This window comes from Plasmodium gallinaceum (genome assembly GCF_900005855.1).
Source record: "Plasmodium gallinaceum strain 8A genome assembly, contig: PGAL8A_v1_98, whole genome shotgun sequence".
Taxonomy (NCBI): Eukaryota; Apicomplexa; class Aconoidasida; order Haemosporida; family Plasmodiidae; genus Plasmodium; species Plasmodium gallinaceum.
This window is the reverse complement of record NW_021628265.1, coordinates 1,733,114-1,751,679: the sequence shown is the minus strand read 5'-3', so window position 1 is coordinate 1,751,679 and position 18,566 is coordinate 1,733,114. Positions and strand designations below refer to the sequence as shown.

At 18.6% G+C, this 18,566-nt stretch overlaps 5 protein-coding genes across 5 annotated transcripts; 3 read left to right on the top strand and 2 right to left on the bottom strand.

Moving 5' to 3' along the window:
• Window position 1: 1 nt before the first annotated feature.
• Window positions 2–5,866, top strand: PGAL8A_00369600 (conserved Plasmodium protein, unknown function; the record flags this gene model as incomplete). Its single annotated transcript, XM_028672756.1, has 1 exon — window positions 2–5,866. A coding segment is annotated over one exon (5,865 nt), but the record flags the coding sequence as incomplete, so codon positions are not given.
• A 689-nt stretch (window positions 5,867–6,555) lies between these two features.
• On the bottom strand, window positions 6,556–8,577 carry PGAL8A_00369500 (conserved Plasmodium protein, unknown function; the record flags this gene model as incomplete). Its single annotated transcript, XM_028672753.1, has 1 exon — window positions 6,556–8,577. The coding sequence occupies one exon, from the start codon at window positions 8,575–8,577 to the stop codon at window positions 6,556–6,558; it is 2,022 nt and encodes a 673-aa protein (XP_028529275.1).
• A 1,152-nt stretch (window positions 8,578–9,729) lies between these two features.
• Window positions 9,730–11,268, top strand: IMC1b (inner membrane complex protein 1b, putative; the record flags this gene model as incomplete). Its single annotated transcript, XM_028672752.1, has 1 exon — window positions 9,730–11,268. The coding sequence occupies one exon, from the start codon at window positions 9,730–9,732 to the stop codon at window positions 11,266–11,268; it is 1,539 nt and encodes a 512-aa protein (XP_028529274.1).
• A 2,765-nt stretch (window positions 11,269–14,033) lies between these two features.
• Window positions 14,034–16,052, top strand: PGAL8A_00369300 (phd finger protein, putative; the record flags this gene model as incomplete). Its single annotated transcript, XM_028672751.1, has 7 exons — window positions 14,034–14,324; window positions 14,444–14,501; window positions 14,609–14,660; window positions 14,761–14,900; window positions 15,009–15,272; window positions 15,467–15,538; window positions 15,658–16,052. The coding sequence occupies 7 exons, from the start codon at window positions 14,034–14,036 to the stop codon at window positions 16,050–16,052; spliced, it is 1,272 nt and encodes a 423-aa protein (XP_028529273.1).
• A 610-nt stretch (window positions 16,053–16,662) lies between these two features.
• PGAL8A_00369200 (conserved Plasmodium protein, unknown function) lies at window positions 16,663–18,053 on the bottom strand (the record flags this gene model as incomplete). The annotated part of the gene is made up of 5 exons (XM_028672750.1): window positions 16,663–16,700; window positions 16,794–16,851; window positions 16,959–17,040; window positions 17,203–17,248; window positions 17,321–18,053. 5 exons carry the CDS (start codon window positions 18,051–18,053, stop codon window positions 16,663–16,665), a joined length of 957 nt encoding a protein of 318 aa, XP_028529272.1.
• Between the last annotated feature and the right edge of the window lie 513 nt (window positions 18,054–18,566).

Genomic DNA, 18,566 nt, shown 5'->3' with positions numbered 1-18,566 from the left:
AAAAATAAAAAAAAAAAAAAAAAAAAAAAATACTAGTGATATAAGTATAAATGAAGAAGAAAAATTAAATTTTAATGATTTTAAAAAAAGTGATATGAATGATATAGGAAATTATTACACCAAAAATTTTAGTGATATAAAAAAGAATAACTTTAGTAAAGAAAAGAATAAAAAATTTAATTTTAGTGATGATTCCTTTAAAAAAAAAAAATCGCAAATATCTGATAATGAAAATAGTGAAATAAGTAATTATTTATACGGAAGATATTCAAAAATGAAAGATAATAAAAGAATGAAAAATATTTTTAAAGAAAAAAGTGTAAGTAATATAAGTTTAGATAGCTCTTGTTCTTTTGAATTAGACTTTTTTTATGATAAAGATAAAACTTCAGATATGAAGAAAAGCAAAAAATTTTTAAAAAATCCTACCAAAAAAAGAATGTATAAATTAAAGAAAATAATTGAAATATTAGAATATTCAATATACAATGAAGAAAAGGAAGGTGTAAAGTTAGAATCGAAATTATATGAATATGTTTTATTAACAAAAAGTTTAAAACAAAAAATCTCTAATTTAGAAGAATTAAATAACACTAATAAGAATAAAATGATTTTATATGAAAAAGATATTTCTAAGCTTAAAGAGCAGAATGAAGAAATGAAATTAACATTATCCACCTTTGAAAATGAATTGAGTAATCTAATTAATAAGTTTGACAAAAATTTCGCAAAAGAATTAATTGACACAAAATCTCAAAATGATGTATTAAAAAAAGAAGTAGAAAGATTAAAAATGGAAATTGAAAAAAAGAATTATGAAATAAAAAAAATAGAAAATTTAAATGATATTACAAAAAAAAACATTAATGATAATATTACAACAAATAATATTAATAATAATAATAATAATAATACAAACAGTGTTTCAAATAATGAAAATAATGAAAAATTAGAAAATGATAACATAACAAATAATAATAAAACAACAAATAGTAAAAATGGTAATGCAAATATCAACGAAAAAAGTAAAGAAGTGACAATACATGAATTTCCATATTATTATGGCAATAGTGAAATGATTGATTCAAATATTGTAGAAGATTTTATTTCAAAAATGAAAACTATGAGAATAAATTTTGAAAAAAATATAGAAAAATATGATGAAGAAACGAAATCCCTAATTTATGGATGTTACATTTCTAATTTTTTATTAGAAAATAAAGATATTTGTAATCATAAAAAAATATTGAAGCATTTACAAGAATTTTGTATTACTGAATCAAAATTTTTAAATATACATTTATGCTTAAAAAAGGAAAGAAGTGATTTACCAACTAAAGAATTAGAAAAAGAAGTTATAAAACAATTAGAAAATTCTGATTTAGATAAAAATAAAGATAGAGTTTGCATGATAAATTCTATTATATTATTATTAATTTTTAAAAATATGCATATTTTTAATTTATATAAAATCTTCATAACGTCATTAAAATGTGATAATTTTCGATGGATAAGAATAGTTAAAAAAGCACTTTTTCTCAAATTTTTTGATTTATGTCTGATTGATACAAACATGAAAGTAAATGAAATACAAAATCAGAAAGAAGCAAAATTAATTAATGTCAATGGTGTTGGTTTAACTACCAATGAGAATATAAATTACAATATTAAACATCCATTGTTTTATTGTGCAAATGACACATTAAAAAATTTTATAACAACTATGTATTTAAATTTTTATAAAGATCCAATTAACCCTCAAACTAGTGATAATATATATCATTATGTTTTGCAGAAAAAGAACTTAGATGTATTAAAGATATTGAAATTATCAGGAAAAAATTATAATTATATATTTAATAAAAATTCAGAAGATAAAACCCCATTAGACTATATTGATAATGAAGATATAAAAATAGATTTAATATCAGGTTATATATTAGATATAGCAGGAAAAGGAGCTGAAAATTATAAAAATTCCAAATATGAAGTAGCATATGACTTATATACTGAGGCATTAGAAAAACAGATAAAATTATCAGAATCTGTGAAAATGGGAAAATCAATGAATGAAAATATTGGAAAATTATATTATAATAGAGCAAGAACATTAATGCATTTAAATAAATGGATAGATGTAATTGAAAACTGCAATAATTGTTTAAAATATATACCTAAATATGTTAATGCCTTTGATACACAAATTCAAGCCTATGAAAACTTACTAGAGTATGAAAATGCTCTTCTTACATATAAAAATATGTGCATTAAATGTAATATAAAACCAGATGAAAAAGAGGAAAAATTGAAATCACAAATTAATGCAACTTGTTTTCAAATTTTAAATATAAATAAAAACTGTAATGTTGCTGAGATTAAACAAGCATTCTCCAATTTGTCAAAAAAATGGCATCCAGATAAATTAGGAATTAATATAAGTGCTGACATAAAAAAAAGACACAATAATCATTTCAAAAGATTATTTAAAGCTAAGCAATTGTTATTAAATGACATTGAAAGACAAAAAGAAAAAAAAAAAAAAGAAACAAATTACATTTACCCACAGATTATTGAAGATACAAAATTCTCAAATAGTAATAATAAAAAAACCAATATAAATAATGAAGAATCAAATCAAAAAAATTGCAATAAAGAAGAGAAAAAAAATGATACATATACAACATCCTATAATAATAACGGAGTGTTCAAAAATATAAACACAACAGATTTTACAAAAATTAATGAAAGTAATAACAATAATCATGAGTTTTTTAAAAACGAAAATAATAAATCGAATTTCATTAATAATGATATGGACAAAAATTTTAACAAAAATAATAATGTAAATTTGAATGACTCAAAAAATAATATTTATAATTCTTATAAAGATGATATTGATAAATTTCAAGAAAAATTGAAAAATTTGAACAAAGCAAATAATGATATTGAAAATAATAAATTCTTTAACTCGTTTCCTAATATATTTGATAATAAATTTTCTAATATGAATAATGAAAAAATTGATGAAAATTTTTATAAAAAATTAAAAGAAGAATATGAAGTATTAGGTGATGATGAATTAAGTAACCTTAAAACCAAATTGTCAAATTCTATTAATAATCTTATACAAACAGAGATAAATTTAAAAAGAGAATATCAAGAATTATGTATTAAAGAAAAAACAAATGTAATTATGAATGCAAGGTTATGTATATTACAAGAAATACAAAAAGCTTTGTGTGTCCGATTGGATAAAGAAAGAAAATTGAAAGTTATTGAAAATATTATTAAAAGTAGAAATGACGAAAAATCATCTAATTTAAATAAAACCAACTCATTTTCAAAAAGAAATAGTACAGAAGAAATATATGAGGAAAACAATAACAATGATAAAAAGGAAAACAATCATTATAATAGCATGAATGACAAATTTAATTTAAAGAAGAATACATATGAAAATGAAGAAAAAGTAGATCAACAAAATAAAGAAGATAAAAATAATGAAGATGAACAAGAAGAAAAAAATAAAAGTAACGAAGATTATAAGGATGAAAAAAGTTGTGAAGAAGAAAAAGGAAATGAAGCAGAAAAAGATAATGAAAAAAAGGGATGTGATAATAATTGTGATTATGAGAAAGAAGAACATGAAGAAGATTATGAAGAAGAATTTGACGAAACAGATAAAATAGAACAAAAAGATAATAATAGTAATATAGAATATTACCATGAAGAAAAAGATAACAATAATGAGGAGAAAAAAAAAAAAAATAAGAAAGAAAAAGAAACATTTGACGAAGAACAAACAAAAAAAAAAGTAATGAAAGATTATGGAAGTACTAAAGAAAATAAAAAATATAAAAAAATAAAAGAATGTAAAAACAATAATGAGGAGGATGAAGAGAAAATTAATGAATTAAATAAAACTAAAACGGATGAATCAAGAAGTGCAGATTCTGAAATTTTTAAGTATATTGATGAAAAAAAAATATACCATGAAAATGAAGAGATATACGAAAATTTTCAAAGTGATGAAAAAAATAATAATTTTTTTACGAATATAACGAATCAATTGAATCAACCATTTAAGTATGTAAGCGTTTTAATTAAAAATAAGAGATCAAGTGAGAATGAAAAAAATAATGAAAATTTATCAGAAGATAATTTTATTTTTATAAATAACAACAATAAAAAAGAAAGTAGTAATAGCAATAATAATTTATTTTATAACTTAAATAATGAAACATTTTACGAAGATATAAATGAAAAAGAAATTTCAAAAAATGAATGTGTTATGTCAAATAATAAAATTTTTGAGAAAACACTAAATAAAAAGGGAGGAAATAGTTTTGTACATAATGTTAATTATGATAATGAGATAGATCAAAATGATAACAAAATAAAGGAGGAATTGTCCCAGTCACCTTTAAGAGAAGAGTATCATTATGAAAATTATACAAAAAAATTAGAAACTGAAGACACTGATAATTCAAATAAAATGAATTCTATAAAACAAGACTCTTTTTACAACAAGAAATTTAATATAGATGAAAATATTATTATGTATCCAAATAAAAATGATTATCTTCATAGTAAAACAGTAAAAAATGATAAAAACTTTAAAATAGGTTTTTCAAGCGAACATATAAATGATGATTATTTTGAAAATAATTCATTTATAAACTTGAATTCTAGCAATATACACTTTTTTGATAAAAAACAACAATCTTTTAAAATAAATGAAAATAAAGAAGAGGAAAATATAGATAATGATGATAACTTAATAAATTTTGAGAATCTCGTAAAAAAAGAAGGTCATTTGTCATCTTCGAGAATTAATGATAATAATTTTTCCGGTAAAAATATAGATAAGGACAATATATTTAATAGAGTAGGGAGTAATAGCTCAAGTATGAACGATTCTTATTCAGAAAAATTTATAGAAAAGCATTTTATTTATTCCAATGATAATTTCGATAAAGAGAAAAAAAAAAATAAGATAAAAAATGCGAATATTAAATATACAAGTGATAATGAAGTAATAAATAATGAGAAAAAAATTTTCAATTTATACAACGAAAAAAAAAAAATGAATACATATGAATCCTCATTTTTTGATCAAAATTTACTATCTCCTGATTCTTCAAATAGCAAAAATAATTATGAAAAAATTACTTTAAAAAAAAATGATGAAAATAATACAACCTTTTTAAATTATGATAAGTTTGATAATTATAAAAATAAAGAAGAAACAAATAATTTCTATAACGTAGATAATAGTAATAATATTAAAGATGAAAAGAAGTTTATTAATATAGATTTAAATGAAAGCGAAAATAATTTATATCAAAATGATATTAATACCATAAGTGAAAAATTAAATAATAATGCTGATAGTTTTATTTATGATGAGAAAAAACTTCTAAATAGTACTTCAAAATTTTATAATTTGAACAAATCTTATAATTACGAAACTAAAAAATTCAGGAATTCAATGACATTTTTAAATGAACATGAGAACGAAAATAAAAATATAAAGAAAATGTTTTCTAATGAGTTAACCTCAATTTCATTAGATAAAGCGTTTGATCAAAAAAACAAATTCCCATTTAACGAAAATTTAGAAAAACTCAAGTATAAGAATATTAAAAGCAAAATAAAAAAGGATGAAAATGAATTAATTAAATTAAAAAAATCATGTTTAGATAAAATGAACACAAAAGTTGAGTTAGACAAAAATAAAAAAAATGATGTAAAAGAAAATAGTTTACTTAAAAAAAATATCAAAAGAAATTATAATATTGATGACAAACAAAAAAATATTGACCATAGCAGGAAAAGTAAACTCAAAGCAAAAGATAAACAATAAGCATATAATAAAATAATTTTTTCAAAATTTATATATGCAGTATTTTAGTTATAATTACCATTAGTTTAAATCTTTGGTTAAAAATAACGAATATTTTATTAAAAAAGTAAAATAGTTGTAATTAAAAAAAAAAAAAAAAAAAAAATAGGAAATGATCATTAAAAAGAATTTATGAAAAGAATTAGTTTATATATATATATAATAATATTATAATTGTTTATATATTAATTTGTTTATTTTTAATTTATTTATTTTTTTTTCTTTTCCAATTAGATTTTTTATAATTTTTTGAAGGATATATAAAGAGCATTTTTTTTTTATATAAATTATCCCTTAATAATAAATGAGATAAAATATCTTATGATATATATCTTAATGTTATTTTATTTTAACATCTTATATACTAAAAATGTATAATATAAAATAATAACAACTTAAAAAAAGATAACATATTTGAATTGTTAAAATAATTAGATTATTTCTTTTGTTTATTTCCTTATTTTTATGTTTTTTTTTTTTTTTTTTTTTTTTTTTTTTAGAGTTTTGAAATTTTATGTTATTTTATTTTTTTCTTTTATATATAATGATTTAAAAGAGAAAATATTTAATATATATTTTTTTTTCCTTTATATTTCATTTTATTTTACATTATATCCAATTTTTTTTTTTTAATATATTTTTATAAATTATCACTTTACAATTAAACTAATAGAATTTAGAATTGTTTTTATTTTTTGTGCAAATTTAATTTTTTCATAATTTGAATTCAAAATATTTTTAATGTTAATTAAATCAAGAATATGAAGTTTTTTTATTTCATTTAATATTTTATCTAGAACATTTGATATTAAAACTTCCACTTTTTCTATATGTAATTTTTTAGAATCATACAATAATAAAAAATTACCCTTGTCATATATTTTATATAAAATATTCAAAATTTTTGGATAATCTCTTGATGAAATTTTTTTTTTATTATTCATAAAAAAGTTTGTATAATTAACTAAGAATTTTAAAATAAAATACACCTTGTTTAATTCTTCTAACCTCTTTTCGCAAATGTGTTCACTAGTGTTTACTATTTTAAATAGGAAATTTAAGAATACACTGTTCGATAGGCTATTTATGCACACATTTAAAAATATTGCTTCCTTATATATTTCTTTTTCTTTAATCTCTTTGTTAATGCTTTCTAGATATGTAAAATATATATTTAACATTTTTTCCTTCGGATATTTTAAAAGATAAGTCATGATAATTATTTTTTGTAGTGGTTCAAGTAAATCAATAATTTCGTAACTTTTTATACTGAATTTTTCATAAAAAGAATTTTTATAAAAATTATATAAAGAAAATGTATAAGACAAGTTACTTAAATCAATATTATTAAGTTTTTCAACTTTTACATATTCTGAAACTAAATCAAAAAGATTATTGTCACAATGCTTCATTTTTCCAAAGCAATAAACTAAAAGGCATAAATGAGAATATTTCTTATTTTCTTTTATTAAATTATCTTTGTTTTCATTTTCTTTATGATTCAACGTATTCATTTTAATTGTGCCTTGTTCTTCATTAGATTTATCTTTATTATATCTATCTTTTATGTTTAACACTGTATTTTTACTATCTATTATATGATGTTTTATTTCATCATGGTTATTATATTTCTCAAAACTTTCACTTTCTGTTTTTTCTTTTAATAAACCTTGTTTATCTGTGCTGTCATTACTATTATTATTATTACTATTTTTATATGAAATTTTACTCATTTCACTATTTATTTTATCTTTCGTTTCATTACCTAGATGAAGAAAAACTTCATAGTCATATATTTTCATTTTTGTATAAGAATAAGCTATGTGAGACAAATCTTCGAAGTTGGCATAGCATATTTTATATAATAATTCTCTACTTATTAAATTTATAAATGAATTAAATTTTAAATTCAACCTTGAATAAGATAAAAGTAATAATGTTAAATCCTTTATATTAAAATTTTTCAACCATCTTTCATCAATTCTTTCAGCTATAAATTTGAAAATGCTATAATCATCATAATTGATTTTAGACAAATAATTTAAAGCAGTGGTTATACTATAGGGTTGCAGAAATGGTAAATGATGCTTTAATTCATTCCTCACATCATCCCAAAAAACCTTATTGTAAGTATTCAAATATTCTTTACTTATTAAATTATTATTCGAAATGAATGATATTTCACTTTTATTATCAAACCTCATATTTATTTTTCCATCTGTTTCTTTATTAATTTGTTCACTTGATAATTTATCATTATTTAAACATGTAACATTATCATTATTCTTATAATCAACCTTAATGTTAATTTTTTCATTCGCATTTTTTTCATTTAATATTACATTATATCTATAATTTTTTTCATGATTATTAAGTTGATCACAATTAATTTTATGTTCACTAATTTCAAATAAATATTTTAAATATTCCTTTTTTGCTATTGTTCCTAATTTATTTCCAAATTTTTTACGTGGTAATTCATTTACATTAATTTTCTTCATCCATGACTTTTGTTTTTTTTTTCTATTTATATCCTTATTTTTTAATTCTTTTTCATTTGTATAATTTCTGAAAATTAAAGTAATACTTATTTTTTTTGATATAATAGAATTGTTTCTCTTAATTTTTTCAAAATTTTTCATATAATTCAAAAAGTTACAAGCTATGTTCATTATTTTGTAATAAATATATATTTTTACAAATAATTTAAAAAAATATATGTATTTCCATTAAAATGACTTACTGCCATCCTCTATGATTCTTAATGTTTTTCTTTTAATAAATTTCGAATAAATTTTTCCTTTTTTACTTTATTTTATTTTAATTTCTACTCTTTTTTTTTCAAATTTTTTAAGGAAAAAATTATGATTTAAAGAATTACTTGAATAAATATTTATTTTCTCACTATCCATACATATATATATATAATTAAATGAAAATAGGTTTCCAAAGTTTTGGGTAATCATTTTAAGCACAATTCCAAATTGATACTAATAGGCACGTTTTTCATAACATCAACTCTATAATGAAGCCTTTTATTTATCAAAAATTTTAATTCTCATTTCGTTTCACAAAAAGTGAATAAAGATATTTAAATATTTAATATACTTTCTTAATATAAATAATTAATGATATAATGCCAAATTTTTAGTTTATAAAAAAAAAAAAAAAAAAAAAGCTACTTTATTGAAAAAAAAAAAAAAAATAAAAAGTAACATATGCATGAGCATGTTCATATTTTTTTTTTTTTTTTTCTAAAATATAAAAATATTCAACATTGTATTAAATAATACAAATTTTATAAAGTTTTTATTAATATAAAATTTTATTTATTAAATAATGAATTTTAGTGTACTAAAAAAGTATTGGAAATATTCTACAGCCTTTTTATATTTAATTTATTTACACATGTATGTGTATATTAATGTTTTTTTGTTTTAAGTGTGTGACACTATAACTCGTACATACAAACATATCATATATTTTTGTATTACTCATTTAAAAAAAAGATAAAACAAGAATATTTTATATTTTATTTTATTTATTTTTTTTTTTTTGTAAGAATTTCTATTTTTTTTTACAAAAATAATTTTAATGATTTAAAATATATATTTCGATTTCTATAATTATTTTGTTTTTTTTTGTTTACTACCATATTTTCCATTTTATGTGGAAATAATACATTTGTATTTTTTAAATTATAGATTTCTTTGTTTTAAATATATTTTGTTCCTTTTAATTACTCAAGTATTTTGTATTCACTGATTTATTTTACTAGTTATTAACTAAAAAATTAACCGCACTAATATTTATATATTATTTAAATGGAAAGAACAATCCATATAAAAAATAATAGCATGTCAAGCTTAAATAGAGATAATGAAGAAAGTGATTTTTCGAGGAACTATGACGAAATGAATTTTAGGAAATTTGAGATGAAACCAAACAAGCCACTAAAATGTGATATAAAAGAAAACAGATCATGGGTTGCATTAACTAGAAATATTCCAATAGACACATGTAATCGTATTGTAAATATTCCTACAAAGGAAACAAAAATAATACATAAACCAAAGATTGAATTAGTTGAAAAAATAAAAGAGGTTCCTACTTATTTTATTCAAAATAAAAATAAGGTAATAGAAGTTCCAGAAGTGAAATTTGTAGATAAAATCCAGTATGATCCCCTTTTTGTTGAAAAGCTTAAATATGTACCAAAAGAAATAACAAAATATAATATTATTGAGAAGCCTGTAGTAAAAAATATTATAACAGAAAAAAAAGTGGATGTTCTGAAAGTTCAAGAAAAAATAAGTTTCAAAGATCAAGAAATTGTAGAAGAAGTTTATCATTATTTTGATAAAGATAAGAACAAATTCATTAATGAAGATGGAAATACAATGGAAAATTATGACAGTTTAAAAGATAAAGATATGCAAATCAATTTTGAAAATCCCAAGCATCAATATGTGGATGACAATAATATATTACCACCTCTGTTGACACCATTTGGTCCACAAGTAAAATTGACAGAAAATAAAACAGTGGAAAATGTCTTTGTACCTAAAGTTGAAAAAGTAGTTGAAATAAAAAAGAAAATTGATATACCAATAAATCTACCAGTTCCTTATATAGTTCCAAAACCAAAAATTATAGATGTAGATGTTCCTGTTTTTAAATTTAATGATAAATATGTACCGGTGCCAGTTCGTAAAAGAATAATACCGAAAGTAACATGGAGTGATAAGGTTTATAAAGTAGATTGTTTGGTTGAAAAGCCTTATTTAGTTTATCATAATATAATAAAAATTGTACCAACGAATTCAACAATAAAGGTTAGAGAATATCCAAAGGGAATAACTAAAATAAATCCAGAAGAATTGTATGAGGTAGATAACTTGGCTCTATGGATGAGAGTAAATGCAGATTTGAAAAAAGAGAAGGATAAATTAAAAAAATGTGACAATCTATCAGAACATACATGTGAATGTTCAGATTGCGAATGTAATGAATCATTTTCTAATACTGAATTAAATTTATCACAAGAAGATATAACTACCATTAAATCTTCTAATGAAAATCTCTTTGAAACTCTTCCATTGCACCCAGGTCATCCTTTGGAGATGGTTCATTTACAAAATAAGTGGATTAAACAAGATACTACAAAGACTCAAGATATATATGATGAAAAATTTATGGATGCTCATAGAAATGCCATATTTAATTTAACTACTAGAATACCTCGTGAAGCAGAAATAGAAATAAAACAAATTTCAGAACTTCAAAAAAACATGCAGAAAGAAGGATTGAATATTATTCATAATGAATTATCTCACTTACCTGGAGAAAATATACATATGTAATTTTGAAATTCTAATTAAAAGATCTCTAGATTCTTAAAATAGCTTCTTAAGGATATATGGTATTTAGAGAATACTAAATAAAAACTTATTTAAGAGTAATCTTTTATATAATTAAAGAAAATTATTAAAAAAAAAATGTTTTTAAAATATTTTAATTAAAATTGAAAAAAAAAATTATGTAATTATGTTTATAATTAACTTTATTATTATTTTTTTTGTTTCTTTTGATCTATTTAATTTATAATTGAACTATATTTTTTTTTAATCATATTCTTTTTTATCTTTATATTATATTTTTTTTTTTTTTTTGTGTCATTGTTTTAAAATAATTTTTTTTTTTTTTTTTTTTTTTTTTTTTTTTTTTTTTTTTGTTACATTGTCTTAAAATATATATATTTTTTTATTTTAATATATTGGCTTAACATGTTATAATATGGAGATTATAATTAATAATTACATAGATTGTAACCAAATTATTTATATCATTTAAAACTAATATCATATAATACTTATTAATAAAAAACATATTAGTAAATTATTTCTATAATTCTTGTTATTCATTTTAGAACTGTTCTCATTTAGAAATTAAAAAAATTGTAAAAGTAAATTTTTAAAAAAATATGAAAAAAATATTATTAAAAGAAACAATTAAAATAATAATTTTTTCATATTTTATATATATGTTGAATGAGAAAATATGCTTTATAATTCATTTTATATATATAATATTATTTTCAATATTAATGCTTTTAAAAACATAATGAAGTTTTATGTAACTTAACTTTTTTTTTTTTTTTTTTTTTTTGAAATATTATTCATATTTCTATTTACATAACGTTACTAATGTATATGGATAACATAAATCATATTTATAACTTTATTTTATTTTGTTATTACTTTTTCCAAAAAAAAAATCATTAATATGTTTAATTATTAATTTTAGTTTGTTTTGCACAAAAATGAGAAGTAAATGATTACTGGTTAATGTAAAAAAAACAATACTAAAATAATTAAATGTATATCAAACTTTTCAATATAATTAGTAAGCAAATAATTTATAAAAAAAAATATATCAATAATTAAAAAATATAAAATACTCTTAAAGGGAAAAAAAATTTAAACCATTGTTGTACATTTATATTCCCCTGTAAACATTTTATTTTAAAATCTTCATAATAATTCTTTTTTTTCCGAGTTATATCTAAAAAATACAAAAAAATTGTATACATGTATAAATGCACTCGGTTGATCATAGTATTTTTTAACCACGATTTAAAAATATAGTATCTTTTATTAGTATTCAAAAATATACTATAGAGTGAATATGAATATAAAAATAAAACACGAATAATTTAAAATTGTAAAGATTAAAAATTTTTTCCTTTTTTTTTTTTTTTTATAATTATTTTATTTAATTTTGTGATTTACTTAATTGTATAATCGTAAAATTTAAGTTATAATTGAAAAATTTGGGATAATTGAATCATAATAAAAATGGTTTTAAAAATGAAAAATTGTTTCTGTATTTTTATTGAAAAAAAACATAATTAAATAAAATAAAAAAACAGAAATATAAATATAAAATAAAATAAATAATTGTGTGTATATTTATTACTCCATATATATATTTTTTTTTTTTTATTTTATTTATCGCTTTAATCGCAAAATTTTGTTTATATTTTTACTTTTTTAATTTTATGTAAAATATGGCATGTAAATTGCTAATTAAAAACATAAATTGACATTATACAACTATATAAAAAAAAATTCTTGTTGCTGTTGTTTTTTTTTTTTTTATTTCTTTTTTTCTTTTTTTTTTTTGCAAATTTTTATGTAATATTATTTATATTTTTAATAAAATTTCATTACCTTTAATAAAAACATTTTTTTTTTTTATATTTTTTTTGTTTGGTTAATTGTATTTTTATATTTTTAAGGAAATAATATAATATTGTACAAATTAAAAAAAACAATATACATACGTATCAATATACATTTTATATATGCATATATATATATATATGCATATACATATATATATGTATATTTATGTATTTATTATAAAAAAATAAATAAATTGGACACGTAAAAGCAATTTTTAAATGTTTTAAAAATATTAGTATTATGTGCAATATAATTATTTTATTATAAATCATATATAATATGTATATATACATGTATAAATGTATATTTAAATATTAAAAATATTATATACAAAATTAGCATGTTTTGTGTGCAATTAATATAAATTAGTAGTTAGAATAAAAATACAACGAAAATTAAATCTGTTACATAATGTTGTATAAAATAGTGTAAAAGCAAATGAAAATCAAAAAGAATAATATATTTATAAAAATAAAAATTATATGAAAACTCAAGAAATTTAATAAACTTTCAGATTTAAAGTACACAGTAAATAATATTTCTTTTATATAAGAAAAGAATAAAATTTAGGTAAAATATTAAAATTATAATTCTTTTCCATAACTTATTTAACTTCATAAATTTAATAATAAAAAGTAAAAAAAAATTCATAAATAATTTATATATATATACTACTCGTAACTTTATTTCAGAACACATACATGAAAATAAATGTTTATACTTTAACTAAACACATTAATGTAAATATTTTTTTTTAGTTTGACTTAACAAAATAGATGTAAAATATTTTAACATTTTTAATTCATTAAAATAGAAAATGCATATTAAATTTTAATTTCTCTTATATTTTTATTAATTATATTTTTAACCTAGAAAAACATATGGAAAAAAGCATTGTGATTATGCATGATAAAATAAAAAGAAGAGAAATAGATAAAACAAAAGCAAAGGAAATAAGCATAATAAAAAACTATGGGATTAATAATCATAAGAATGAAACATATGATAACAATGATAAGAAAATAAATAATAAAAATTTAAAACCTGAAAACACAAATTTGACATTAAAAAATTACAATGATAATAATGAAAATGATTCTTTCTGCTATGAATGTTATCATGGAGGAAACTTAATTTGTTGTGATCATTGTATTAGATCTTATCATATATATGTATATTACACATATATTTGAATACATATATACAATTATTGATATTTTAAAAAATCTATATTTTTTTATTTTTAATTATATTTATTTTTTTTTTTCAATATTTTATTGATTTTTAATAGTGTCTAAGTGCGACTGATAGGCCACAGACAAATTACAATTATTGGCATTGCCCCCTTTGTAAAAGAAAAGGCAAAGAAATAATAATTTTGATTTTATCTTTTTACAAAAGTTTAAATTAATAAAATTTATATTATCATTTTTTTTTTTTTTTTTTTTTTTTTTAGGTGTATCTATTGACATTTCCTGGAAAAAAAGAAAAAAAATAAAAACTATCAAGCAAGAAAATAAAAGAAATTAAAAAGAAATTATAATTTTATCTTTACATATATATATATATAACTTTATAATCTTTTTTTTTTGTTTTTTATTTTTATAGTACATATGAAAAAAAAAAAGAAAAAGTTAAGCAAAAAAGTGAAGGGAGCAAATATACAAGTCAAATTAATGTAGGAGAAAATTACCAGGTCTCAAATGTCTCAACATTTTTCTTAAATAATCATTCAGAAAAATATGATGGTATTACATATGAATATATATATATATATGAGATATATTCTTTTATTTTATATAGTTGTCTTTTTTTTTAATTTCTATTGATAATTTTTTTTTTTTTTCTTTTTTTAGAAGTACATAAATCTGAGTTAGTTTATTCACCTTATTTACTGGAAAGAATGAAAGAGAAGTTTTTAAGTGAGGGGCAATATGAATTAGTTATTAAAAATGATTACGAACTAGCAATTTTTATAAAAGAATTAGCAAAAAACTGGAAATGCCAATTAGGGTGGCATCCTTTTACCCCTGAATATGCCTTCAAAATTTTGCATAGAGTTGATTACAACCCTAAAAAAGCTATAGAATTACTAAAAAGTTCAGATTTTAATTTTTTAGGTAAAAAAAAAAAAGCAATTATCTATTTTTCAATATACATTATATATATAACCTTATATTGGCAAATTATTATACCAATATATATAGAACATTTTCTATTTATTTAATTGCGCTAATATAAATGCATTATTTTGTTCAATCTTTATAATTTTTTTTTTTTTTTTTTTTATCTTTTTTTTAATCCATATGTTAAGAAATTTGCGATCCTCCTATACGTAAATACGAAAATAAATGGAGGCCGAGAGATAAAAGAGGGCAAATATCTGGTAAAATTGACGAGAATAAAAATTAAGAAATATATATATATAATCATTAAAAATTAAAATATATATTGTTAAGTTCTTAACAATAAATAAACAATTTTTTTTTTTCATATCTCTTTTAGATTCACCATATCCTTCTTCCGAACTTCTACAAAGTTATATTAAGCGCTCCGTTGAAATTACTTTGGACGAAAAAAAATATAATTGTAACATTAATGAAAAAAATAAATATTATTGTGAAATAAATAAGAATAATATAATAGAACAAAATTATCCACATGAAAGAACAAGAAATGCTTTAAGAAAAGAAGTTGAAGAAGATGAAGAAGAGGAAGAGGAAGAGGAAGAAGAAGAAGAAGAAGAAGAAAAGGAAGAAGTAGAAGAAGATGAAGAAGAAGAAGATGAAGAAGAAGATGAAGAAGAAGATGAAGAAGAAGATGATGAAGAAGATGAAGAAGATGAAGAATATGAAGAAGAAGAAGAAGAAGAAGAAGAAAAGCAAATAGATAAAATATAATGATGTAAATCAGTTAAGTGGATGAAAATTATAATATTTAAAAGGCTATTATAATCATTAAAGATAGTTTCATTTAATATTTATTTGTAAATATTAATATTATATTATCCTACATTTGTATATATATATATATATATATATATTTTTAATTTGTCCATGTATATATATAATTTTTTTTTAAAAAAATATTATTGAAAATTTTTTTTTGTTGAAAAAACTATTATATGTTATTTTATATACATTTGTTAGCATTTTAATTAAAAACTTTAAATTAACGTTATTACTATATATTATTTGTTATTTTCTTTTTTTCATATGTGTTTTTTTTTTTTTTTTTTTTTTTTTTTTTTTTTTCAAAAAAGAAAAGAAATAAAAAAAAAAAAAGAGGAACCCAACAGATTTTTTTGTAAAAATTTTTTATAAAAAATTTTAATTTTATAATTAGTACGAAGTTTAATGTTTTTAATAAAAATATACAAAAACAATTCTCCTAATTTTATTTATTCATCTAAATTATACAAAGGTACTATGATATATATATGAAAAGTATATTTTTTATTATTTTGATCTATCTTTAAACATAAAATTTTTTTTTCCTTTTTTTTTTTTTTTACGTTTCTAAATCTATAACGGAATTATAATGCTTACCTGTAAAAAAATATATTGAAATAATAAATTATAAATAAAATGTTCCTCATTACAAAATAATTTCTTATATAATCTTTTATATATACTCTTTACCTAATGCATACAATTTATGATGGAAGCATATATGTAATTCTTTGTCGTAATTTTCCTCCTAATTAAAAATAATTAAAGGTAATGAAATATGAAGCATAGAAAAATAAATAATGTACTATATTTATAATTATACAAAATTTCTTTTTTCAATTTTTATAAATATACATATGACACGTTCATATTGACATCATAAACAGTAATTTTTTTTTGTAAAATATTTGATAAAGCTTTTATTTCTATTTCACTCCTATACAAAAAGTAGAATTAAAATATATATATATATATAAAATTATTTTTACATTTAAAAATACATAAGAAATTTCCTTGTAATAATAAAATTATAAAAATAGATAAATGAAATTATATAAATATTATTAATATATTATTAGTTTTCTTTTTATTCCTTTACCCATAAATACCGTTAATAATTTCTTTACAATAATTAAAAAAGGGATCTAAAAAAAATGATGGAAAAAGAATAATTTCTTTTATTTTGGCTTTTTAATATTTATAACAAGTTTTTATACCATCATCTGAATCAGAGTTCATATTATTTTGATTAACATAAATAAAATTTATGAATAAAGATTTGTTCTGTAATAAGTATATTGATGTAAGGAATCTTAAAATATCGCTACTTAAATCATATGGATTTATATTAGGAAAAATACTAAAATCAAAATTATTTTTATTTCTATAATCATTTAAATCAACATTATTTAATGAAAAATTTTCTTTATTTATAATATTTAAAAAATCAGTTAGAGTATATTTATAGTTTTTATTTCTTTCTCTAAGTTGATGTAAAATTGATTCATATAAACAATTTCCATCTGGAGGAATAGGAAATATTGTTTTATTTAACTTTTTCAAATTTTCTAATAATTCTTCATATTCTTTTTCTCCACATTTGTTTTTTAATTTCTCATTTCTTATTTCTTCTAATTCTTTTTGTTTAGCTTTTTTTCTATTTTTTAAAGCTTTTTTAGAAATTTCGTTATATAAATATAAATTATCTGTAACTAAATTATTTATATTTTCACACTCATTTTTATTTTCATTTATATTATTATTTTTACCTTCATTATTATGGTCATTATATAGAGAATTCAATTTATTTAATTCTTCTTCCAGTTTCAATAAGTTTTCACTTTTTTTAATTTTGTTACAAGTTTTTTTCTTTTCTTTTTTTATTTCTTCAGTAATTTTTTTTAATCTCCTTTTATATTCATGATAGCTTATATGATTCTCATCCTCCATTTTAAAAATTCCAATAAAAAATATTTATCTTTTAACAAAATAAAATATAATTTTATATATATTTTTTTTTATCACATAATATGTAAATATAATTTATTAAAACAAAAATATTTTTATTAAATGGTTGTTAGTTTTATGCAATGAAGAAAATGTAAATTACATGTGTGAAATTATATGTATGATATATATCTTATTTATAAAAAAATTTGACTTTTTTTTTTTTTTTTATACTTCAATTTCATTTATAGTTAAAAAAAAAAAAAAAAAAAAAAGAGATTAAAAATATTAAGAGAATGAACAAAATGATAAAGAAAAAACAAGTGGTGAATAAAAAATAAAATATGAAACAAAGAAAAAAAAATCTTTTAATTATAAAAATATATAATATTTAAATAAAATATAGAAAATAATAAAAAGTAGTATTTTCATCTTAGTATATAAATATAGTAGAAAATTGTATTTTTTTTTTTTTTTTTTTTTTTTTTTTTTTTTTTTTTTTAAATAAAAAGTATT